The 26,832-nt window shown below is 40.1% G+C and overlaps 1 protein-coding gene across 1 annotated transcript in view; it reads right to left on the reverse strand.

Moving 5' to 3' along the window:
- Positions 1-25,999, reverse strand: part of LOC308409366 (myelin-oligodendrocyte glycoprotein-like) — a gene marked incomplete at its 5' end in the record, with an annotated part of 33,374 nt that extends 7,375 nt beyond the window's left edge. Inside the window, 2 exons of the mRNA XM_080902057.1 lie at positions 21,841-22,028; positions 25,986-25,999. Of these exons, the coding sequence (XP_080758183.1) occupies positions 21,841-22,028; positions 25,986-25,999 (202 nt within the window). The remainder of the gene's footprint in view (positions 1-21,840; positions 22,029-25,985) is intronic.
- Between the last annotated feature and the right edge of the window lie 833 nt (positions 26,000-26,832).

Below are 26,832 nucleotides of genomic sequence, written 5' to 3' on the forward strand. Positions count from 1 at the left end.
TGAAACATGCAATGCCAGCAATGTGGATTGTCAACACTACAAACAATCAGTAAGCAAAGACTACACGGGTCAATTCCTTCTGTCCATCATCCAGCAAGATATACGTATGACACACATCTGCAGCTGGTCCCATCACCACGTTTGAATATGTTACCTGCACAACACATTTGTAATTGTCAATGTTGTCTTTGCTGTCCCATAAACCATGCAACCACATGAAACACAACTGTGTATCCATTTAAATCCCATCATATACATGAAGTTGTAGACATCACAACTCCTTCTGTTTATGTTATTACCCAACAACAATATCCACTCCACACATAGATCACATAGAAATATGTCATCAGTGTGCTCACAACACACCTTGTCAGAATAGGCTGCCTATGTCTCTACTGTGATTCTGTATATTTCAATTGTGCAACTGGAGTCACATGAGGCAATCGTGTGGTGTTTGCCAGGAACACTGGTAGCCAATATAGGTGATTAAGCAGCACAGCTGGAAAGAATTGGTAGTCATATGCAGTCTATATAAGCCCAGTGAGTACAACCAACATCTGTGGGTTTCGTGAGGTGGTAGCAGTCAGTGAATTTACAGCAGTTAGATAGTGATTAGAAGGCAACTATAGCCAGTGTGTTTGGGAAGAGCTTGTGAGAGAGTGGACTCCTGAAAGTGAGTGACTGAGGTGTGCTAGTTGGTTTGTGTGGTGTGTCTGTTAGTCTGTGTGTTTGTGGTACAGTGGAGTAGGTAGATAGGTGGACAGGTGTAGGTGAGGGAAATGGATCCCAGAATTGTGAGGGAGCTTCTGGAGTTCAAGCTCCACGATCGCTATCCTGAAGGATCAACCAGCAGGGAAAGATATACAATCAAAAGAAGAGCTGAGACCTTCAGGATAAATGGTGAGTACAATGGATAATGTCATGTAAACCATCAGAGTGTAGTATTGTGCGTTAATGTGAACATTCCCTCTTGTCTGTTTGTTCTTGTCTCGCCCCACATGCCCAATGGAGATGGAGACCTGTACTATGTATGCAGGCAGAAGAAGAACAGAACGGAGAACCTGGCAAAAGTGGTCTGCACTGCCAAAGAGGCAAATGACATTTTTGAGGAATTTCATTCCAGCCACTTTGGTGGACACTGTGGATGGGAGAAGACCCACTGTGCCATCATGGCACGCTATTACTGGCCTGGCATGGAGGGTGACATTAAAAAATGGGTGAGCACATTCTGTATGAATGAGCCTCAAACGCATTGTGGAAACCCAAGAACCCCCCCCCCCCCCCCTTTGTTTTTTTTTACATTTGTTTGTTTCTCTGTTGTTCGTATGTCTTGTGTTCGTACCCTGTTGCTCCTAACTAACCCATATAACCTACAGCTCCAAGGCACTTTGCTGATCATTAACATGTAATGTTACTTAATTTGGCAATAGGTTGCTCAGTGCCCACAATGCCAGTGTAAGCGGGCCAATATTAAGGAAAGGAAAGGATACGTTCCAATCGAGGTACAGTAACACAGACAGCATATTTGTTACTGTCCAAATACATCAAATGTGACATGTTCTTCTTTACCCCCCTCACAGGTCACAGAGCCCTTTGAGCTCGTTGGAATGGATCTTGTGGGTAAACTGACCTTAACGGATGGTGGTAATCAGTACATTTGTGTGATGGTTGACTATTTCACCAAATGGGCAGAGGCCTACCCACTGAAAAACAAAACTGCAGATGAGGTCACCAGTTGTATTCTGGATTTTTTCTACAAATTTGGTGCACCTAAAAGACTGCTAACAGACCAGGGCTCAGAGTTCTGCAACAAGGTGGGGTATTAGTAGCTCAAGCACATATGTAATGTCAGCTTGGATGACCAATGTGATCACCTTTTCAAGGTCAACTATGGCCTGTGTAAAACCCTGGGCATCCGAAGAAGCCTCTGCTCACCATACCATCCCCAAACCAATGGCTTGGTGGAGAGATTAAATGGCACAATCCAGAGGTACAATACTGTCATTTATATATTGTGCTGTAACTATGTCACAACGATGGCTATTTAGTATATTGTATTCATGCATTGACATTTCAGATCCCTCAATAAACTGGTGAGTGACGAGCCCAAGAACTGGGACAAATTCCTGCAGTCAACCATGTTTGGACTGAGGACAAAAAAGCAGCTGACAACAAAATACAGCCCATATTACCTCATGTTCGGCAGAGAGGCAAGGTATCCATCGGAGATCCCAAAGGCATACAAGGTAAAATGGTGTAATGTACAAGAGAGAAGATGTCTCAATCCTAATCCAGTTACTCAGTCATTGTATTTTGGCAGGTTACAGAAGGCATGGTCACTAAACTCATTTCGAATGAAGACGTGTGTGAGGGCCTAAAATCCCAGGAGGTGGTTTACGCTGACGTAACCAAAAATGTCAAAACCACCCAAGACAAGATCCACAGGGGGAAGGCAGAAAGGGGAGAGGAGGATGGCTTCCAGGTGGGACACATGGTTTTGCGCAAAAATGTGAGGCAGGAACAGAGAAAAGGTGGCAAACTGGATGCTGATATGCTGGGACCCTTGAGGATTGTGAAGCTGGAAGGCAAAAGTGCTGACTTGGTGTCAGGGAAGGGCAAGCGGACTGTGAAGGTCAACGTTGACCAACTGACGCACTACTTCCAGCCTGAGGAGAGGGTCCCAGCAAAGCTGAAGAACCTGTCACCGCCACCCTGCCAGGGGCCATCAGCACCCCCACTGTCACCGCCACCCTGCCAGGGGCCAGCACTGGTGCAGTCTCGCTGTGACCCCGAAAATGGTGAGTAAGCAGACAATGTACAAATGATATGTCTGACAAGTTCCTGACAATGTTGTCTTCACAGTAATAACCAGAATCTGGGCTGGTGAAAGGGGAAAGGTGCTGTGGTCCAGAATTGGGCCTTACAAGCTATTTGCGGAGAACATTGCAGATTTGGCCCCTGGGAAAGAGTTGGAAAGTGAGGTATGTAGATGTTTTCCACATGAGTGGTCACCTCATTGGACGGGAATGACAATGTACCGTGTGTGCCCCTAGATCATAAATGCATATTTGACACTGGTGGGGCGCCAACACGCTGTATTGATTATGGACTCCTATTTCATGACATCAGTTTGGCAGGGGTCCATGAAAGGTTTCAGGAAGGTGAGTTGGCTTTGACATGTAACCATCCTCATTTACGACTATTCATGATGTAATGCCACGATCTTCACTTTGTAGCTGGATCTGCTGAATTATGACGTGGCAGCTGGGGCAGTCTGTGACAACAGACACTGGACACTCATTGTAAGACGCCACACAACCATCAGAATTTGACGTGAACCTACTAGGTTTAACATGATCTCCATTTGTTTTTCAAGATAATGTATCTGAAAGAAATGCGGGCTGTCTTTGTTGACCCATTTGGGGCAACACAAGCACAACTCGATAGGTGCAGGGATGTGACAAGGTACGCACAACAGGCTAATGTTAACCACAGCAGTCATATTTCTAACTTGTACATGTGGATCACATAAGGCTGCTGCACTGGATGACATTCAGTACCTGTTCCTTTTCTTGTTTTTTGTACCCATCTGTTTTTTCTTTTTTTTAACATTTGAAAGAGCTCTGGTTAGACGGAAATGTCCAGCCATCGGCAAATGGACATGCTCAACTGTTGCCCATCCAAAACAGCAGGACCTAACATCCTGTGGCGTCTTTGTATGCAAGGTTAGTACAATGCTCATGGTGTATTGTACCTAAATGGACAGATTCTGATGAGTAGACAATGTTCAGCTTGCAGAACAAATACTGTCGGGGACCAATATATCTTTCACTGTTGACGAGGAGGGGGTTGCCAGGCTCAGACTGGAGCTAGCGCTCTCTCTGCTCCAAAACTCAGGTATACCCGGGAAACGGCATTTGGACCTCCATTTGTGACAGTTATGTGTGTATCCACATTGTGACATATGTATTTATAGATGACATTTCCCAGCTATGTCGTGCCTGTGGTGAGGCAAGCTCAGGTGCAGAAACCGATGACTGGGTAAGATGACAGAATCAATACCTAAGATGGACGCACCTTGACTGGGTTACTTCAACATCACTGGGTGACATGTCACTTTTGATGCACCAACAGTGGAATTCTAGTTCAGGTGACCTGCATGCCTCTGCACTTCAAAGACACTAGAGCACCTACAGGACGCATGGAAACAGCAAGTGATGCACAGATGAGACTGTTGCACAGAAATATGCAGTATCTGTACACTGTAACATGTTTAGTTGCTTTACTCAAGAGCCTGACTCCAGCTGAATGACACTGACAATCTACTTTTCCTTGCAGATTGAATGCACCTTCTGTGGGAAGTGGTACCACAGTGTGTGTCGACTTCCCCTCTGCAGTAGGCGACTACAAATGTAGCGGGTGTTGAATGAACACAGAAGGAATTGACCCGTGTAGTCTTTGCTTACTGATTGTTTGTAGTGTTGACAATCCACATTGCTGGCATTGCATGTTTCAACATATTTGTGGGTAGATTTAGATGCACCACGTGTGAGTGCAGCCACTCAGCCTTTACTCAATGTGATCATAGCAGCAGGTGCAGATGTGTGTCACAAGTTAATCTAGTGGTAGGCTATGGTACTTGGCCACAGGTGGCAGCAGTGGACTGACCTGCATTGGGGACTGGTCCAGCTGCTATGTGGTAGTCAGTAGATGGGCTCCACATTGGGGATTATATGCAAGTTTTGGGGACTGTTTATTGCTGATCACTGTGTGACTGCTGTACATTCAGCGTAGCTGCCATCCCCTTACGGATCGTTATGAGATTGACCACACTTATGCAGACTGTATATCACATCCAACTCTGAAATGTTCGTTTGCAGAGGGGAGACACAGGCAGACTATGCTGGCGACATGTGAGTTACAACACTGGTGAAATATTGGTGTGTCATATATTTGTTCACGACATTTTTCTTATGGGCAAAAGTGTTGATATCAGGATGGTGATTCTTATGACTATGTGTATGTCATTTGGCATTTTGTACAAATGTAGGCTGATAATAAATACATGATATCATTTAATTCATTTCAAAGGTTTATTTGCATGACGCACAAACACACAATTGAAAGGTACAAATGTGCATGACACGAATTCAAACGTGCTGCAGATGTGTGTCACCAGTTGATCTGGCTGTAGGCTGTGGCACTTGGCCAGAGGTGGCGCTGGTTGACTCGACTCCATGTTAGTGCACAGAGCAAACAGCACGCTGTAGTTGTGAAGCAAAAACGCTGAATTCGGAGAAATAAACCGTGCGAGTGGAACGATAACGACGACAAGGGTCTCCCGATCGTTTACTCTTGCTGTCCTGTGAACAACAACGGCGTGGTGTTACTTGTTTGCTGTTTTCGCGATCGCGCATGAGGATATCACCAGGTAAACTCGCCACATTTTTAAACATTTTGTTGTTCAACAGCATCAAGACTGACGGAGTGTGTTTGAGATAACCTCACAAGTGTCACAGATGACACATTTGGCGTTTTTTTGCTGGTTTGTCGGTAGGAGCTACTGAAACGCAAGACTGCCACACATCTGTTCGACCAACGCCAGTTGATCTAAACGCCAGTTGATCTGGAACACCGGCCCCTCTCAACAGCTGCGACAAATCATCTGGAGAAATGGTAAGCATAGGAGACCAAACACTGAGGAACAAATCCACATTTCATCCTATGATAACAGCATTTTCACCATTTCAGCCAATTCCTTTTGCACAATTTGTCTCTTGTGCTCAGGCAACATCTAGGGCCATGAACGCACTTTCACGCCAGACTGCGTTTCAAAGTGGTGCTCCATGAGAGTCATGCAGCCGGGCAGGGGGAAGAACACATCTGCAAACCGCTGTTGCAATGCAGGAACATCTGCTTTGTGTGAGATGTTCATCACAAAGCATCTTAAACACACTCTGTGAAAACTTCATGCCCACATCTTGTTTTTAAGAAAAATCAAACATCTTTGTCCTTGAAGATCATTTCAGAGTTTTTAATGAGCTGCAGGAACCCTGTTCAATGTTAGTGGAGAACAGCCAAGTCTCCTCCTGTGATAAAGCTCCACATGTACCACTGAAAACAGTTAAATTACTTTGAATCTGAAATCAGGGCTCAAACTACTTGTTGTGAGACCATTTCTTTATTTTTCAAAGTTCATCAAATATAGGATCAAAACAAATCACGATTTCATAATACAAACTTCAAATCAACAAGAAAAAGGCTGCAGAACATGTGGATCAAAATGAATTCATAAAAAAACAACATGTGGACTTCAAGAACACAGTAAACACACTAAAGTGAAAGGAGGAGCGAAAAATAGAGGTTTAATAGAATTTGAATTTTTGATCTTGTAACAGTTCTTTGCTGCCAATGTGAATACGAATGTGGTCTTTGCCTAACTGAATAAAGGTTACTCTGACTCACTGCTCCATCTTCTGGTACAAACTGGTATTACATGGAAGTACAGCCCAAAACCAGTTTAGCTTGAGTTTCTTTTTTCTGGACATAAAGTCACAGCAGGTGTTGTTTCAAAGCTGGTGGACAGATTTAGTTCATTTTGGAGGATTTAAGAGCAACTGCTGTGAAAATATTTGCAATTTTGGGAGAAAAGGTTCAAAAGAAGAAACAGCAAAAGTTTAAATATGAATAAAGAATTTAAATTTAACTGAGGTAACACATTAAATGAATACATTTAAAAAAAGAAGTTAATTTTGGAAACACTAAGAAAGTTCAAATGAAAGAAACTGAAATATATATCCATATCTGCAATTTTGATACAAAGTCTGTTTGGTAAAAAAGACATTCCTATAACTTTAATAATACAGTAACAAGTACAACTACTAAACACTACTGTGTCCTAAGGGAACAAAGGTTAAAATGTAACAGGGATAACATTTTAGAGAATTAAAATCCCTCAAAGGAAAAAACAAACTTGATATGCATATCTATACATGCAGCTTCCTAAATGTAACATTCAGGATTATTCACTGCAGGTCCAGAAATCAGAGCTACCTCATCAGATCCTAGTGTGACATCAGCTGACACTCTTTACAGGAGATTCCATCTGAACTCTGTGGAGCCTGATCTCAAGGTTTTTAAGTCTGAGCCTGAAACCAGAAGAGGATCTTTCTCTCTCTTCAGATTCATTGTGATCCAGTGATTTCAGTCCTGCATGATCAGGCTGATGTTTGCACAGAGCAGATAATGAAGTGAAGGCTTTTCCACATTGGTAACAGTGAAACAGTTTATTTACAGTGTGGGATAGTTTGTGTTCGGAGTATGAACTGAGATTCCTGAAACTCTTATCACACTGGTCACAGCTTAAGTTCACTTCCATGTGTGTACGTTCATGTTTGTTACGATGACCTGATTGTGAGAAGCTTTTGTCACAGTGTCTGCACTTGTATGGTGTCTCTCCGGTGTGGATTCGCTTATGGTTTTTCATTGAGGTCATGTCCAGTGGTAAAGGATGACCCACACTGGTCACAGATGTGCTTTTTGACCCTACTGTGGAAGAGTTTTTGTATTTTTAATGTACTTGTGTGTGGAAGCCTCTCCCACATTCTTTGCAGTAGTTCATTTTGTCTCCAGTGTGGATACGTTGATGTGGTTTTAGGTCCAGTTGATGATTGGAGGTTTTTCCTCAAAGGTTAAAAAGAAACTCTTTCCCACCACCACAGTGACGACAGGGTTGAGAACTGGATCCATCTGTGTTGCTCTGCTTTTTTTATTTTTATCCTCAATGTTGCCTGAAACAAAGAGCATCTCTGCCAACGTCCAATTACATTTTACTGTTTACATTATAAGACTGAGTTTACTGAACAAAAATGACTCTTCATTTTTCCCAAACAGTTCATTCAGTATAACTCCGTAAGTTTACTGATCAGACTTGTTCCAAACACTCGGGTTACAATTACAAGAAAAAAAACGAATACAGCCTCACAGTAACTGCACTTGTAGAGTTACTTTCAGGTGTGGATCCGTCGGTGGTTTCTCATGTGATGTGGAGATTTAAAAGTCTTCTCACACAGGTCACATTTATAAGGTCTCTCCTCAGTGTGGCTAAACATGTGTAGTTGTAACTGTGCGTCTGTTGTAAACAGTTTCCCACACTGATCACAGCAAGAAACATCATTTCCAGTGTGAATCCGTAGGTGACTATTTCGGTACTGTTTGTCGCTGAAACTTTTTCCACAAAAGTTGCAGCTGTACGCCTTAATTCCAGAGTGGGTAACTAGATGCCTCTGTAAGTCCTTTTTTTCAGCAAAAGCCTTACCACACAACTCACAGCTGTGTGCTTTAACTCCACTGTGCACGATACGGTGTGATTTTAAGCTTTGATAATGGGTAAAAGACTTTCCACACAATTTGCAGCTGTAAGGTTTAACTCCACTGTGGACGTGTTGGTGTGTTTTAAAGGATTGAGCGTGGGTAAAAGACTTTCCACACAAGTGACAGTTGTACGCTTTAACTCCACTGTGGATAAGTTTGTGTGATTTTAAGCTTTCAGCCCGGGCAAAATCCTTCCCACACAAGTCACAGCTGTACGCTTTAACTCCACTGTGGATGACTTGGTGTATTTTTAAGCCTCTAGCCCGGGCAAAATCCTTCCCACACAAGTCACAGCTGTAAGGTTTAACTCCATTGTGCATGACTTGGTGTCTTTTTAAGCCTCTAGCCTCGGTAAAAGACTTTCCACACAAGTCACAGCTGTAAGGTTTAACTCCACTGTGGACGAGTTGGTGTTTTTTTAAGATTCGAGCCAGGGTAAAAGACTTTCCACACAACTCACAGCTGTAGGGTTTAACTCCACTGTGGATGAGTTGGTGTGTTTTTAGGCTGTCACTCCGGGTAAAATCCTTCCCACACTCATCACAGCTGTAGGATTTCTCTCCCTTTCTTTGACGTTTGTCAGCCTCCTGAGAGCGCTGACTTCTTGCTCCATGTTGGTCCTGCAGTGACAGAGATACAAACAGAGGCACTGAGTGAAATGCAGTCGCGGAACGAACTGAAACTCCCTCCGTCAGTGGAAACAAACATGTCAACAAACACATTGTTGGTGTGTTAGCACCACCTTCTGGTGATAGTATCACATTACAATGATGTGACACAATGAGAGGTGTAATGAAAATTACATTATTGAAGAAATATATAAGTGGAGAAAATCTTTTACTTCATAAAATATTTTGAGTTCAACTGATGATATTGTTGTTTCAATATGTGCTGATAAAATATGATCTTTGCATTTTCTTCTAACTTCTGTGGTTTTTGGTTGTGAATGTATATTCTGTATATAAGTAGGAGCCCAGGATGCAAAAGACAAAGCTGCTGTTAATTGTGTTTTAAAAACCAACCAGTTGCACACACAGTTTCAATAACAGTGTAACTGTGATGTTTTTCTCACCTTTTGTGTTGAAGTCATTCTTTCCTCTGTAGTGGCTGAGCTGAGTCCAAATGGCTGAAATTGTCCTTCTACTGCTCCACCAGACTCCTGTTACTCAGCTGGGACACAAAAAGTATATAGACATATTTTACCCCTTACAAAAAGAAGCAGAGCAAATAAACATTACTACACTCCTCAGTGCAGGGCTTGCAAAATCTCAAAATCCCTGGTAACCCTTTGGGCAGGGAAGGGTTTTTGGTAGCCCAAAACAAATTTAAGTAGCCCAAATAAAAAAAGAGAATAATTTTTTGATTGATGTTTTGTTTCCTGTTTTGTTTGCTTTACAATATTATACATTAAAGTATAATATTGTAACAGAAACATTAATCAAAATTAAAAAAAAAAAAAAAATTACAACACTGTATAAAAATTACAATCATCAACTCAAATACTTGGTTCTAATTGAACAGAAATTTCTATGAACTTGTAAGAACTGTGTAGGACATGAATCAGTCTGTGTCAGATCCTGAATTTGAAATTTCCACTGAAGTAACGGGTAAGAGGCAAGTGGAACCAAGATCTAGGCCATTTGCTTTTTTGAAGTTTGCAAAGACTGCTAAATCGTGCCAGTGGTAGTTCACTCTTTGCAACATAGTACGCTGTTCTAAACAGATTTTTCAGGTTTATTTTTAGTATGTTATTTGCAATTGGTGTTTGTTCTGGGAAAGATATTGCAGACTGAGCAATAATGCATTTCTTATGGGTTCTAATGGGGGCCTTTCTTAAAATGAATGGTCCCAGCAACAAAGGCGCTTGTCGACTCAGAAATCAAGGGAAAACCAACAACACACCCGGCAGAACATTATGTTATTTACACGGATGCACATAAGTGGTCCGCATGTGCGCATTCGCTGTCAAAATAAAAGATGCAACGCGCGTTTGCGTCCATATAAAAGGCACTGTTTTTGTCCGCTGGAGTGGGATTCTCACGGCACATTCCACACCACATCTCTGTGCGTTCATCATTTGCTTGAAGCCAGCTCACCTCCTGCAACTACTTTTCCGAGAATACGTGCTTCTTTTGTGGTTCGGACTCCTTCTGACATTTCTTCTGCCGTGGAGGAACACTACAGTAATTGCTTAAAGGACCTTGCTTCTTCGACATCTTTAAAAGTTCTAAACAAATGTCTGGCCTCCTCCTGAAAATATTATGAACGCAAACACGCGTTGGAACTTTTCATCTGGTTTTATTTTGACAGCGAATGCGCACCTGCGGACCACTTATGTGCACCCCTGGTTATATAGCTCATCATATTGCAGCCACAGAAATTCTTTTGTCCATGAAACCATAAAGCTGCACTTTCTTTTTGCCTTATAGTCTGATTTGTCATAACTTCTCCGTTTTGTGGTAAGCTTTTCTTTGGCTGTCACTTCTTCACCCTGACCTGTCTTATTTGGCTCTGCAGAACTAAAATATATATCCTGCTGCTTTTACACACGCACTCACATAACGCTCAGCGATTCTCTGTCACTATACACAGTTCGCGCGATTGCAAAGTGAAAGCAAAAAACAAGCGCAAATTCAAACGCGATTTCAATATGTCACATATTGACAGTGGCTCACCGATGCCAATGACATAATTACCCAGCTACATTTCCGAAGGGATGCAAAAGCATTGACATATAGTTTTCCTTCCTACGATAGCCCGATGGGCAGGGCAGCGATAGATTTTGGTAGCCCGACTGGAAAAATCGCTTGCCCCGGGATGTCGGGCTAGCGATTTTGCGAGCCCTGGTATGGATTTGAACGGAACAGATCAACAGCAATAGCATTAATGAATGCTATTGAAAACATTTCATCAGAAAATATAATAATAATATATACTATAGGGGTATTCATTGATTTAAAAAAAAAGCTTTTGACACTCTGCAACACTCCATCTTGATTTCTAAGGCTACGTTCACACTGCAGGTCTTAATACTCAATTCCAATTTTTCGATCAAATCCGATTTTTTTTTGTCTGCTTGTTCACACTACAGATGAAATGTGACAGCAAACACGCTCCTGTGTGAACCCTCAAAGCGGCCCACATGCGCAAAAGAAGACATTACACAACGCGGTTCAGGCCCAGACCAAACCGTTTGTTTGACTGATGGCCCTTAATATAAAGACTTGTTTTGGACTTTACATTTCCCCAACTTTGCCGTAAGTTATTTTGTTATTTACATATGGCCTAATAATTATCCTTATTGCCGTTTTAGAAATCTGCAGATTATACAGTATAAATAAAATGTTCACGTTGTCCTTCCAACAGTTTCACTAACATCTACACGGGATGGACAGGAAGCGTTCGCGATGTCTTCTCAGGCACTTCTCCAGCGCTGATAATTGGCGTCCGTCTTCTGTCAGTGACGTAAAAGATGGATTTAATGCGACATGACCATTCAAACAGCAGTCGCTTTCTAAAACATCAGATATGTATCGGATTCAGTACCACATATGAAAGTGACCCAGATCAGATTTGAGCCGTTCACACTGTCATACCATGATCAGATATGGGTTGCATAGGGTCAAAAAAGTCGGATTTGATGCGCTTTCGCCTGCAGTGTGAACGTAGCCCAAATTAAGTACTTGTGGTGTGAGAGGAATACTATTGAACAGGTTAAGCAGTTATTTAGATAATAGGTTTCAGTATGTGCAGTGTTTAGGCAATTCATGTGATAGAATGAAAATAGAGTGTGGGGTCCCTCAAGGTTCTATTTTAGGACCAGTTTTTAATTTATATATAAACAACGTTTGTGATGTGTCAAAAATGTTCAATTTTGTTGTTTGTAGACAAAACAATTTTTTTTCCTGAGAAAACTTGAAAGAAATGGCTAAAATTATGGTTATTGAAATTTAAAAAAAAAAAATTAAAAATGATTTGATGTAAATAAGCTAACGCTGAATTTGGAAAAAAGACAGTTTATGATATTCAGAAACCATGTAAAGGAGGAAGAGATAATATTATCTATAGAGGGAGCATTAATTGAAAGAATGACAGGTTTCCATTTTCTGGGTGTAATAGTGGATGACAAGTGGAAACCTCATATTGAACATGTTAAAAAAAGTTGGCTAAAAGTATTTACAGTGGGGCAAAAAAGTATTTAGTCAGCCACCGATTGTGCAAGTTCCCCCACTTAAAATGATGACAGAGGTCAGTAATTTGCACCAGAGGTACACTGCAACTGTGAGAGACAGAATGTGAAAAAAAAAAATCCATGAATTCACATGGTAGGATTTGTAAAGAATTTATTCGTAAATCAGGGTGGAAAATAAGTATTTGGTCACCTTAAACAAGGAAAATCTCTGGCTCTCACAGACCTGTAACATCTTCTGTAAGAAGCTTTTCTGTCCCCCACTCGTTACCTGTATGAATGGCACCTGTTTGAACTCATCATCTGTATAAAAGACACCTGTCCACAGCCTCAAACAGTCAGACTCCAAACTCCGCCATGGCCAACACCAAAGAGCTTTCGAAGGACACCAGGAAAAGTATTGTAGACCTGCACCAGACTGGGAAGAGTGAATCTACAATAGGCAAGCAGCTTGGTGTGAAAAAAATCAACTGTGGGAGCAATCATCAGAAAATGGAAGACATACAAGACCACTGATAATCTCCCGCGATCTGGGGCTCCACGCAAGATCTCATCCCGTGGGGTCAAAATGATCATGAGAACGGTGAGCAAAGATCCCAGAACCACACGGGGGGACCTGGTGAATGACCTGCAGAGAGCTGGCACCAAAGTAACAAAGGTCACCATCAGTAACACACTACAACGGCAGGGAATCAAATCCCGCAGTGCCAGACGTGTTCCGCAGCTGAAGCCAGTGCATGTCCAGGCCCGTCTGAAGTTTGCCAGAGAGCACATGGATGATACAGCAGAGGATTGGGAGAATGTCATGTGGTCAGATGAAACCAAAGTAGAACTTTTTGGTATAAACTCAACTCGTCGTGTTTGGAGGAAGAAGAATACTGAGTTGCATCCCAAGAACACCATACCTTCTGTGAAGCATGGGGGTGGAAACATCATGCTATGGGGCTGTTTTTCTGCCAAGGGGACAGGACGACTGATCCGTGTTAAGGACAGAATGAATGGGGCCATGTATCGTGAGATTTTGAGCCAAAACCTCCTTCCATCAGTGAGAACTTTGAAGATGAAACGAGGCTGGGTCTTCCAACATGACAATGATCCAAAACACACCGCCCGGGCAACAAAGGAGTGGCTCCGTAAGAAGCATTTGAAAGTCCTGGAGTGGCCTAGCCAGTCTCCAGACCTCAACCCCATAGAAAATCTGTGGCGGGAGTTGAAAGTCCGTGTTGCTCAGCGACAGCCCCAAAACATCACTGCTCTCGAGAAGATCTGCATGGAGGAATGGGCCAAAATACCAGCTACTGTGTGTGCAAACCTGGTAAAGACCTATAGTAAACGTTTGACCTCTGTTATTGCCAACAAAGGTTATGTTACAAAGTATTGAGTTGTATTTTTGTTATTGACCAAATACTTATTTTCCACCCTGATTTACGAATAAATTCTTTACAAATCCTACCATGTGGATTCATGGATTTTTTTTTCACATTCTGTCTCTCACAGTTGCAGTGTACCTCTGGTGCAAATTACTGACCTCTGTCATCATTTTAGGTGGGGGAACTTGCACAATCGGTGGCTGACTAAATACTTTCTTGCCCCACTGTATATCCTGGGTAATGTAAGATTGTGTGTGTGTGTGTGTGTGTGTGTGTGTGTGTGTGTGTGTGTATTAAAAAAAAAAAAAAAAAAAAAAAAACACCCAGCACGCCCCTGCGGGCGGTTTATCCTTCAAGCTCGGGTCCTCTACCAGAGGCCTGGGAGCTTGAGGGTCCTGCGCAGTATCTTAGCTGTTCCCAGGACTGCGCTCTTCTGGACAGAGATCTCCGATGTTATTCCCGGGATATATATATATATATATATATTAGTATAGAGAACACAGTAATAGTTTGTATATAAAATCTAAATTATTAAAACTAGAAGATATAGTGAAATTATAGACATTAATTATTATATTTAGGGCAAAAAATAAAACACTACCTCTTAAGTTACAAAGTGTATTTGTATTGTGTTCAGAACATGGGGAGGGAAGAAGGAAGTTTTATTTTAAGCATCGGTTTGCTCGAACCACACAAAGGCAAATGTGTCGAACAGTCATCGGCATAAGAAACTGGAATTCTCTCAATGATCAACTCATGTGTTGTACAAAGGTTTCTCAATTTAAAATCTGCTATAACAATAAAACGATAAACCAATATGAAGAAGTTGAAAATAACAGAATTTAACTGTAGACAAAATTATCCTTTCAGTTTGATATTTAGTGGTATTGCTCAATGTTGAGCATATTGTTCTGTTTGTTTTGTCTTGTTTTGTTTTGCGTAGAATATTGTCTGAGTATAATTTTGGTTGCCTATTTGTATCATCACAGATAGGGGGAAGGTTTTAATGAGGTTTTCCTGCTCCTTTTCCTGCATGGAAACAGTGTTACTTTAATTAACAGGAAGGTTGTGGATAAGAAATGAATTACTGCTGTACAATGTGTGAAACAAAAAATTAAATAAGTAAATATGGACTTCCATAGATCCACAAAGGAGTCCCGCTCAGACTCATCGGTAGCAGTATAAACTCAGCCAACTAAGTTTATACTGAACCTCATTATCATCCTAGGAGTTTAAAAAAAAAACCATTTCAAAAATCCCTTTGTTAATGAGGAATTGAAAAATTTTACAAATGGAGAATTTATTCTACAATTCATTATTCAAGCACAGAATTCTTTATTTCGATGTTGTCCTCCATATGGGGGTGTCAAAAATCACATTAGAAGTGGCACACATCACACGGGGGTACCTGTTGACGGTGTTGACGGTGTTAACAACACCTTTACATTCACTTGGTGAACTTGCAAACGCTTAGGATTTAGCTGAACCTGACTTTAGATGTTTCTGAAACAAGAAGGACAAACTGATTTCCTCTCCTGATATTGAGAGTGTAGTATTGATATTTTAACCTTTAACCCTTTACAGCCGATCGGAGCGGGCACGCTCTGTTTTGCGTAACTATTTTTAAATCCCGGTAGCTCTGCAACCACGTAAGCTAGCGCAATCATTTTTTTTTGCATATGAAACTGGAGGAGTTGTACTTACATCTTATGCCATCAGCTTGTCCTAGGTCACAGTTTCCTTCCACATATAGCTTTGCAAAAACTGCATAAAAATCACTTGCAGCAACAAAAACATGATATTCCAGAAACACGCTTCGCCGATCCGATCAGCTGTTTGTAACACTTCCTACGTCCATCAGCGCGAACTATCACATGACCGCATGACCTGCCCGAAACCGGAAGTGATGTCATTTTGCGGAAATGTAGTTTTTTACGATCGGGGCCTTATGAGCCTATACTTGTGTTTTTAAAAGTTATGTTTGAGTTTATGACTTTCTGTGTCGTTTCTGGGATGCTCAGGACTCATATTGCACTGCTGGAAATAGTTTATTTTGATGCATATGCTGTTATTTTGCAAATTTGCATTATAATATTTATTTTCGTTTTTCCTGCAGTATATAAAAATTGGTGTATTTCAAAAATAAAACTATGAAGACACTTAAAATAAATTTCCTGTGGTTGGAAACTAGTTTGTGCAACTTTTTGTATTTACAGTTTTGAGGGATAAGCCTCTTAAATTTCTCTAACTAGAAATATATGTTAAAAAAAACAAAAACGATTTTCAATTTTTTTTGTAGTTTATTGCACTTTTTTGCAATTTATGTAATTACTATGCACTTAATGCAGACATATTATTAAAGTTTGGGCTATAATGGTTGTATTGATGTATAGCAACTTGAAATGCTCCCAAAAATGGCTCCACAGCATGTAAAAATATAATATAAGCTCTGGCGGACTTGGTTCTATGGTAGGTCTTAAAGGGTTAAGGAGCACAAAATGTATTAATCCTACTAACACATACACGCATGCAATGAAGCTGTGTTTCTGATTTTATGGTTCACTTAGTGGGATGAGAAGCAATATATGAACTAGTGGACTAATATTATATTAGGAAAGATGATTGAATTATAGCAGGGGTGAACAGAATGCAGCAGAGGGATTAAATGAGTGAGACTAGTAGATTCTTAGTTTCTTGTTCCTGGTGTGTGGGGGAGGTTTTACCATGACATACACCTTGTTACTTGGGATTGTTTGCCATTTTTGCAAACGATTCCTTTATCGATTCCAATGACGTCACCACGTTGCGGAGCGTCAGTTACCTGGCAGGAAACACGGCTCAAACGCTCAAAAGTTTGGTTATACTTTATGAGAATGGATGACAACAGGGCAACTTGCAATACTTGCCAAATTTATATTTCATTTAAGGGATACCCTCACCTATGGCCACGAGCTGTGGGTAGTGACCGAAAGAACAAGATCGCGGATACAAGCGGCAGAAATGAGCTTCCTCCGAAGGGTGGCTGGCCTCTCCCTTAGAGATAGGGTGAGAAGTTCGGCCATCCGGGAGGGACTCAGAGTAGAGCCGCTGCTGCTCCACATCGAAAGGAGTCAGTTGAGGTGGTTCGGGCATCTGACAAGGATGCCCCCTGGGCGCCTCCTGGGTGAGGTGTTCCAGGCATGTCCCACCGGGAGGAGGCCCCGGGGCAGACCCAGGACACGCTGGAGAGATTATATCTCTCAGCTGGCCTGGGAACGCCTTGGTGTTCCCCCGGATAAACTGGAGGAGGTGGCTGAGGAGAGGGAGGTCTGGGCCTCTTTGCTTAGGCTGCTGCCCCCGCGACCCGGCCTCGGATAAAGCGGATGAAGATGGATGGATGGATGGATGGATGGATGGATTAAAACACTACAAATATGCAAAAGCATTTGCTCACAAAACACACGATAACCTTAAATGAATGTCGTGTCTTTAATCCCGCTCCGGACTCGTGAATCAGCAGCAGGGACATTACTAAATATTCTTGTGTAATTGCTACAGAATAATTTATGTTACACTTTGTTATTGCTACAGAAGAATATTTATTTTATTATTTTACATTTACAATTTTTTTTCCTGGGGACCCTGTGACACCCGATTGAAGAGCCGTAGGCTGTGGATCTCTTAACATCTCACTGTTGGGTTTGTAAGGCCATGTTACTCCTAAATTTCTATCTTGTTCAAAGAGAAGATATAAAACAAAGTTCTAAGCTAATCGACCTTAATGTTCTCATTTAAAAAAAAAAAAAAAAGAATCGATAAGAGAATCGATAAAGAATCGAATCGTTAAACAGAATCGAAACTGGAATCGGAATCGTGAAAATCTTATCAATACCCATCCCTAGATGTATGTATGTTTTTTCAGGAACAGGAAGATGACAGCGACATCCTAGGGTCGCATGAACTTGTGGGCTATGCAGACTTAATCTTGTAATTGTTCATTTCTGTGTGTATTTACCGTGTGCTATGCTATTTTCATGATGTGGTGCCAGATTTCTTTTCCTATGTATTACAGTTTTTCTCGATTGCTAAAACACATTTCTTGAAACTACGCCTCATATCCTCACAACAGTAAACACAAATCCATAACATCTCACTCAATTTCCCAAACATCCTATTTCCAGGTCAAAATGAAGCTCCACACCCAAAACTATTCACTCCTGCTGAAAAACCAAACTTTGCCCTCAGACATCAAACACAAGCCCTCAAAAACACACACACTACAACAGAGTTTTGCACACTGGTACAATTAATTCAAAACAATAGTTCCAAAACAAATAGGTTGCTTATGGTTCTCCCCTTCAAAACCCTTGTCACATGATAAACACAAAAGACGCAACCAATGTATGTACAGTGGCACATTGTCATTCATGTACTATACAGTACAACACACACCAGAAACATTATCCCACCTCAGCATCTTGTCTTTGGTCTGGGTCAGGCCAGAGAATCTCATCCACATCACAGGCTATATTGGCCCCAGCCAGGCAGTGGGGGTAAAATCCTCTTGCATGCCTGATCCACCCCTGGCATGCATCTACTGATATGTCTAGGCAGGCCTCTTCCATGGCCTGAAGGAGGTGAACACGGACATAAGGTTCTCGGTCATACACTTTCCACCGCCATGCCGAAAATAACTCCTCTATCGGGTTTAGAAAGGGAGAGTATGCAGGCAGAAAGATATTAGAAAACCTTGGGTTATTGGTAAACCAGTCACGAACCAGAGCAGCGCGATGGAAGCTGACGTTATCCCACACAACAACGTAGTGAGGCTGCTCTGGCTGTGCTGGTTCCCTGTAGTGCAGCTGGAACATATGTTGTCTTAAACCATCAAGAAAAGCAAGGAGAAGCATAGTGTTATAGGGTCCTAGTACGGCATGGCGGTGGAGTACCCCTCGTTGGCTGATGGCTGCGCACATAGTGACATTCCCCCCACGCTGACCAGGGACATTTACAATAGCCCGATGGCCAATTATGTTCCTCCCCCTTTTCCTTCTTTTGGTCAGGTTAAAACCTGCCTCATCCACAAAGATTATTTCATGGGGAACAGGCCGTCCTTCAATCTCAAAGATCCTCTGCAAAACACATAACACAGTAGAGTCAATCGGTACCCTGAACCACAGTTCAAGAGTGCTGAAATGGCAGCATAAACTGCCATGCTGTGATGGTACACAATACTTTATACAGTATCAAAACTCATACCTGAACATATTCCACACGTTGGTTTTTCACTCTGTCAGAGTTTCGTTCGAAAGGGACTCGGTATGCCTGTTTCATCCGGAATTGATTCTTTCGGAGGATGCGGTCAATTGTGGAGAGGCTGATGGCATTTATGCCTCGAAAAAGATGATCATCCTCAATCACTCTCCTTTGCATCTCTTTGGATCCATTGTTTCAAACCTGAATGAGCTGACTTTGGCCCTTTTATCTATCCATCGCAGGTTCTGATTGGTGTGTGCTAAATTTTGACTCCTAGTGTTTCCACCTGGTTAATTGTGTGCTAATTGAGCTCAAGCTATGCTGACTTAAGTTAACATTATTGCATGCTAGTGCTTTCTAAATGACTACATGGTGTACGCACTGTAAAATGTAGGGATTTGTGTGTAGAGTTTTGCAGTAACAGTTCACCAAATTTGAGTCATGTGTCAAAGCAGGGAATAGTGTTTATAGTTCAGGGAAATGGGTGAGCTTTTTGAACAATAGCGTTACGGTTTTGAAATTTTAGTTTAGAGGCCTGGTTATAGTGTTTAAGCAATCGAGAAAAACTGTAATAATATCACATTAGTAATAGTAATATTATTTCCTCACTTTAGTGTTCACCAGTTGTATGCATTCACATAGAATGTTATCACAAGTGGGCCCCATGTTATTGCACCTTCACAGTCTGCCTTTGTTTTCATACGCACATGGCTGGAAAAAGCACAGCGGTGACAGAGAATGAGAAGGGCGAAAGCGGATCGTTGAATGAAACGGATGAACCAGAATTGGTTTGTAAAAATGTTGCAACTTCAACGGCGTGGAACTGATTTAGCTTTCGTCCATTAGATACACAACAAAGCACTATTTTTGGTAGAACGTGCTAGCGGGCCACCGTTATTACTGTGTTTTTTGGAAAATACAGCACAACACTAAAATCAATCCTTTGATTTTTCTGAAAATTGACAGTGAAAATAGTGAAAATACATTGACAGTTGTTTTTGGTTTTTTTGCACTAATAAAATTGTGGAGTTGTAAAGTATTTTGTCTAGCGTCAATTATATCATTATCGCAAATTTTCTAATTATATTGTGATAAATATTTTTTAATCATATAGCCCTGCTCTATTTAAAAGTACTGAATGCTATGCCGCTTATTTGATTGCAAATGTTAAAAAACAAAGAACATTAAAACATGACTGTTGGAGAGATGTCGGCAAAGTTATGTGACATTAGTGATGTTTGAACAGGGTGGGCCATTTATATGGATACACCGTAATAAAATGGGAATGGTTGGTGTATCAAGTTACGTTGAAACCAAGCACACCATTGGTTTTTTTTTTGGAGACATTACCAATAAGTTTGATGTGTCACATGGCCCTCTTCTTATTGAAAAAACAAAAGTTGTATCCAAGATGGCCGATTTCTAAATGGCCACCTTGGTCACCACCCATTTTGAGGAGTTTGCCCCCTCGCATATACTAATGTGCCACAAACAGGACTTTAATATCACCAACCACCATGTACTTTCAGCATTAACATGGTTTTAAAGCCTTCACTGTAAAATATATAGTATGTAAATCTTACAGAGAATGTCTTGATTTTATGGATAATTAAAGCCAGTCATATATCCACAAACACAGCAAGCTGAAATCCACTGAAAACAGTCGACTGAAAACAGTCAACAGCTGACTGTGAGAGAAAGTACTCGGGGCCTTCAAGTTAAACACTATGAAAGGCACATCAACCACACTTATACAGACTGTATATAACAACCAACTCTAAAATGATCATTTGCAGAGGAAAAGACACAGACAGACTCTGCTTACAGCATGTGATGTGACAACACTAATGAAATATTGATGTGTCATATTTGTTCAAGACGTTTTTCTTAACAGGGGTGGTAATTCCCATGACTTTGTGTATATAATTTGGAATTTTTTTTTACAACTGTGGGTCAAAAATAAATACATGATATTATTTCATTCATTCATGGTTGATTCTAGTCCATGTTAGTGCAAACAAAGTAAACTGCACGCTTTAGTTGTGAAGCAAAAACGCTGAAATCGGAGAAATAAAACGTGCGAGGAGAACGATAACGACGACAAGAGTCTCCCGATCGTTTACTCTCGCCTTCCTGTGAACAACACCGGCGTGGTGTTAATTGTTTGACAATATCACCAACTCGCGACATTTTTAAACATTTTGTTGTTCAACAGCATCAAGACTGACGGAGTGTGTTTGAGTTAACCTCACAAGTGTCACAGATTACACATTTGGTGTTTTTTTTGCTGGTTTGTCGGTAGCAGCTCCTGAAACGCAAGTCTACCACACATCTGTTCGACCAACGCCAGTTAATCTGGAACACGGGCCGATTTTTTGTCCCAGTCCAGCCCTGGATGCATCTGGAGACGGTCCTATTAAGTCCTATTCTAAAGGCTGATTGCCCTCCCCCACGCTTGTACCTGTGGCTTTCTGTCCTGGGGGTGGGGGCTGGTTGTTCTCCTGCCCTGCAGCCAATCTTTTTGTTCATATTCAAAGACCGTTTTTCTGTATGTATTCTTACCCCCTAAAACCCGTCGTATTGTAATGTTGCAAGCAATCACAAACTCTACAGTCTGTCTAACTCCAATGTATACCAAGCAATCTATTATTATCAACAGAGCTAAAAGCTTACCTTTAGATGAGCCCACAAACCGAGAGAAACTCCGTGATGAAGCTGGAAGTCTTAACAAACAGATCAGGGAGCAGAGACCCACGTGGTTCACGCTGATCTGAGCTAAGATCCAGGAAATAAGGGTGTTCAGATCGATGCAGAAATTGATCCCAACGTTGGTAGTGGTATATGTTCCTGTAAGTTTACTACTTTACTCCAGTTTCATGAAAAAGTAACTCTCTCTCTGCTCGACACCTCTCCTGCACACACACACACAATTTCTCCGCCCCTTTTTCCCGACTCTGCCGTGATTTGTTACTCGGTTTGGTCACATGACTCACTTGCGCAACGTAACCACGCGGGGTGTAATTTCAAAATGAGCGCTTAGCGCTTTGGAGTTGACGTCACGCCGCAATGCATTGTGGGAGCGCAGCGCCATTTTCGGGGTCTACGAATCAAAACAAACACACTGGTTGTGTCGATCTTGTAATACAACGAACTGACTGAATGGTCATTGGTTGATTGCTGTAATGGGAGTTGAAAGTTTGTTTTTCATTTTAGTCAACGTTTATGGATATAACAATGAAAGTCAGAATAAAATTATGTTAGAAGATATAACTTCAAATATTTTTGAACTTAAAGGTCGATACCCTACAGAATACATTTTAATGGGTGGTGATTGGAATATGACTCCTGATGAATGGACTGATAGATGGCCCTCAAGGACAGGTAGACCACAAAAAAAAACCTAATTATAGAATTTTTGATTAATAACAACTTGACAGATATTTGGAGAGTAAGAAATCCAGAAATTAAGAGCTTTTCCTGGTTTAAACCAAATGGAGCTTGTAAATCTAGAATAGACTATTGGCTAGGAAGTGACATCATTCTTAGCCACACTGTAAAAGTTGCAATGTCAAATGCACCTCTATCTGATCATTGCTTTATTGAACTGTGCTTAGAATCGGAAATTAGACAATCAAATAAAAGAACTTATTGGAAGTTCAATGCCAAACTTTTACAAAATGAAGACTACTGCAACATAGTCAAAAAAATTATAAAAGATATTATGGCTGATCATCTAATTGTAGGATATATCAATAAATGGGAATTCATTAAATTCAAAATTAGAGAATTTAGTATTCAATTCAGTAAAAACATAAGTCAAAAGCAAAGAGAATATGAATGTAAATTATTCCAAGAAATTACTTATTGCTGTAGTAAAGATGATCTAAATACCCAAGAAAGGAGTAAACTTATGGAGTTGCAAACTAAATTAGATCAGCTCTACCTAAATAAAGCAGAAGGAGCTTTTGTGCGTTCACGGGCCAAGTGGATTGAGGAGGGGGAAAGAAATTCTTCATATTTTTTTAATTTAGAAAAGAGCAGACAGAAAAGAAATTTTATATCTTCTCTGTTAATTGATGGCATTGAATGTGACGACCCTAAAATTTTGGAGAATGAAACTTATACATTCTATTCCAATTTATACTCCTCACAGTTCTCCCAAGCAGATTGTGATGTCTTTTTTGATCAAATAGATAATCTGATCCCTAAAATTGATGAATCATTTAAGGAATTATGTGAATCTGACTTCAGAATTGAAGAGTTAGATGCATCTGTTAAGAAAATGGCACTTAATAAATCCCCTGGTCCAGATGGGCTTACAGTTAATTTCTTCCAATTTTTTTGGGAAGACTTACGGGAAATTTTATTCAAAGCTATACTGGCCAGTATTGAAAAGGGAGAATTGATGTCTAGCATGAAACAAGGATTAATTACATTAATTCCTAAACCAAACAAAGATAAACGACAATTGGATAACTTAAGGCCCATAACTTTATTAAATACAGATTATAAAATTTTCTCTAGCTCAGTTGCAACAAGGCTCAAACAAGGGGTTTCAAGTATAATTAGTGAGACACAATCAGGGTTTTTGAAAGACAGGAACATTCATAATAATATCAGATTGGTTTTAGACTTACTGGACTACAATGATCTGATTAGTGATGACAGTTTTATTCTTTTCTTGGACTTTTATAAAGCTTTCGATTCAGTAGAACATCCTTTTATTTTAGAAACACTAACTCGATTTGGATTTGGGGATAAATTTAGGAAGATAATAGATATACTGTATAATGATATAAATAGCTCTGTGTCATTAGGCTATGGCACTGGTAAAAGATTTAGCGTCAAAAGAGGAATTAGGCAAGGGTGTGGAAGCTCTCCGTTGTTGTTCATAATGGTTGTGGAGATGCTCGCAATTCTAATTAAAAACAGCAGCGTTGCCGGAATTGAGATTATGGACAATTCTTTAATAATTAGTCAACTTGCGGATGACACTACTCTTTTCTTAAAAAATGAACATCAGATTCCCCTGGTAAAACAAATAATCACTACATTCTCAAAAGCTTCAGGCTTAAAGTTAAATTTAAATAAATGTGAATTATTGGCATTAAAGGAGTGTAATTCACAATTACTGTACGATATAAAGGTGAAGAAGGAGGTAAAATATTTGGGCATCACAATTTCAAAAGATCACAAAGTCTTAGAAAAAGTAAATATTTTAGATAATGTTGACAAATGTAAGACAATCCTAAATAAGTGGTTACAAAGAGACATCACAATTTTTGGAAGAATATTATTAACCAAAATGGATAGTTTATCTAGATTTATATATCCAGCTTACTCTCTATCAATATCGAATAAAGTTATTAAAACAATTAATAGCTTGAATTTTAATTTTAGTTGGAGGAATAAGTGCCATTATATATCTAAAGATGATTTGGTTAAACCATACATTGAAGGCGGTGGAAACGCAATTGATTTTGACATAATGAATGGTGTTTTGAAACTTAAATGGTTAAAATCCTTCCTAAATAATCCACACTCCATTTGGTTTTTTATACCAAGTAAGGTCTTTAACACACTAGGGGGTATCGACTTTCTCCTAAAGTGTGACTTTGAAATTACTAAGCTACCTGCTAAACTCTCTGAATTCCATAAACAGGTCCTTCTTTATTGGAAAATGTTATTTAAACATAATTTCACTCCACATAATAGCCCAATTTGGAACAATAGATATATACTGATGAACAGAAAATCTATTTTTATTCAAGATTGGTTATCAAAAGGTGTTTGGGCAATTGCCCATTTTGTAGATGAGGAAGGACATGTTCTAGGACATCAAGATTTTTGCCAAAAGTTTAATATCCAATGTTCTAAAAGTAAATTTAATCGGGTTATAAAATCCATTCCATTGTCACTTAAAAACATAGTTGTAAATGATATAATATATTCTGACATCTCCCCCAAGTTAAGGCAATTATATATAGATGGTATTCGATTTTGTGATGTTAAATGCAACAATAAGTTTCTTAGATCTTCATTAAGGAGTCTTTATTCTCCAAATTTACTTAGACGTAATTACATATTAAAAGATTTCCAAAGGGAAGAAATTGAAAAAATAAGAACTGATTATATCACCTTCCCTATCCCTCCTAAAGGGAAAGAAGTCCAATTTAAAATCTTGAATAAAATTTACCCGACAAATAGACTCCTTAGTGATAGATTCAAAATAGAAACGGGTAATTGTGTATTTTGTGAAACAGAAGAGGAGGATTTGGACCATCTATTCTTTTTGTGCAATTTTATACAAATATTTTGGTTGGATTTTCATACCTGGCTTTATTCCAGTGGGATTCAAATTACCCCATTTACCTTAAATATGATAATGTTTGGAGTGTTTTTGAAAGAAAAGAAAGCTAATTATGGTGTTAATGTGTTATTAATCTTGTGTAAGTATTTTATACATAAATGTCGCTTTTTTAAGATTAAACCAACACTGGCTCACTGGAAAAACGACCTAAACCTGTTGGTTAAATCTTTGACTTTAGTTAAAAAAAAAAAGGCTGCTTTTTTTGTTTCCTTTGTAGAAGATTTTGATTTAGTGAGTTAATAATCTGTTAATTTATTTGACCCCATCTTTATATTTTATTTTCACTATATATGAAAGTTGCTAATATGTAAGAAATGTTTATTCTCTGAATCTGTAATATATGGTGCATTTTGTTTGTATGTTTATATTACTAATAAAAAAAAAAAAAAAAAAAAAAAAACCCACTGGTTGTGTCCAAATTCATGGGCTGCATCCTCCTTGTCACTACCCGATCCGTACCATGGCCGGGAGAGAAAGATGGCGGAATAAGCGGTTGTACAATCTGCGGGTCTGATTAAGAAACGTGATTTTGATGTCCTGTAAAATACTTTACTGACAAACTGTTACTCCAAAGGAAGTAGAACGCAAGCGAAACCCCCTGGAAGTTACTTTGACAGACCTTCAGGCAGACACAAAGATAAACTTAGAGTGATAAAAATGGCTAACCCCAAGCTAACAGGTAGCCTCTCCGACCATGATTACAACCTTGCTGCTATGCAGGAAGCATGTGAGGATGAAGATATAGAAGAGATGGAACTTCAGAAAGAGATCGGAAGACCCATAGGTGACCACACTCCGTTACCAAGTCCCAATCCCAAAAAAATGAAAAGCAAAATAACTGAGAAGCAGGTGAGCATCGAGAATGTATATGAAGTTTTACTTGGCTTCACAAAGAGATGCGAGGAAAGGTTTGATTCGCTTGAAAAGAAGTTGGAAGCCTTCGAACAACGCATTGAAGTAAATACACAGGCGACCCAAAAAAACAGAGAGGAAATTGACAAGCTGACGACGAAGGTGGAGTCGCTGATGAAGGAAAACAAAGAATTAAAGGAGAGCTGTCGGGAGAGTGCACGTTACCGCAGAAGATGGGACCTCAGAATTTTGGGTCTGACAGAGAAGGACAACGAGAATACACGTGAAACAGTGATCGGCATTCTAACAAGAGTGGTTCCTGTATCAGTGGAAAAACTGCAGCTCATGATTGATACAGTACACCGACTGGGGAAGAAAGACAATGCAGTGAGCAACAAGGTGCCAAGACCAATCATCATACAGTTCACCATGAGGACGGCAAG

Source organism: Rhamphochromis sp. 'chilingali' (genome assembly GCF_963969265.1).
Source record: "Rhamphochromis sp. 'chilingali' genome assembly, chromosome: 1".
Lineage (NCBI taxonomy): Eukaryota > Metazoa > Chordata > Actinopteri > Cichliformes > Cichlidae > Rhamphochromis > Rhamphochromis sp. 'chilingali'.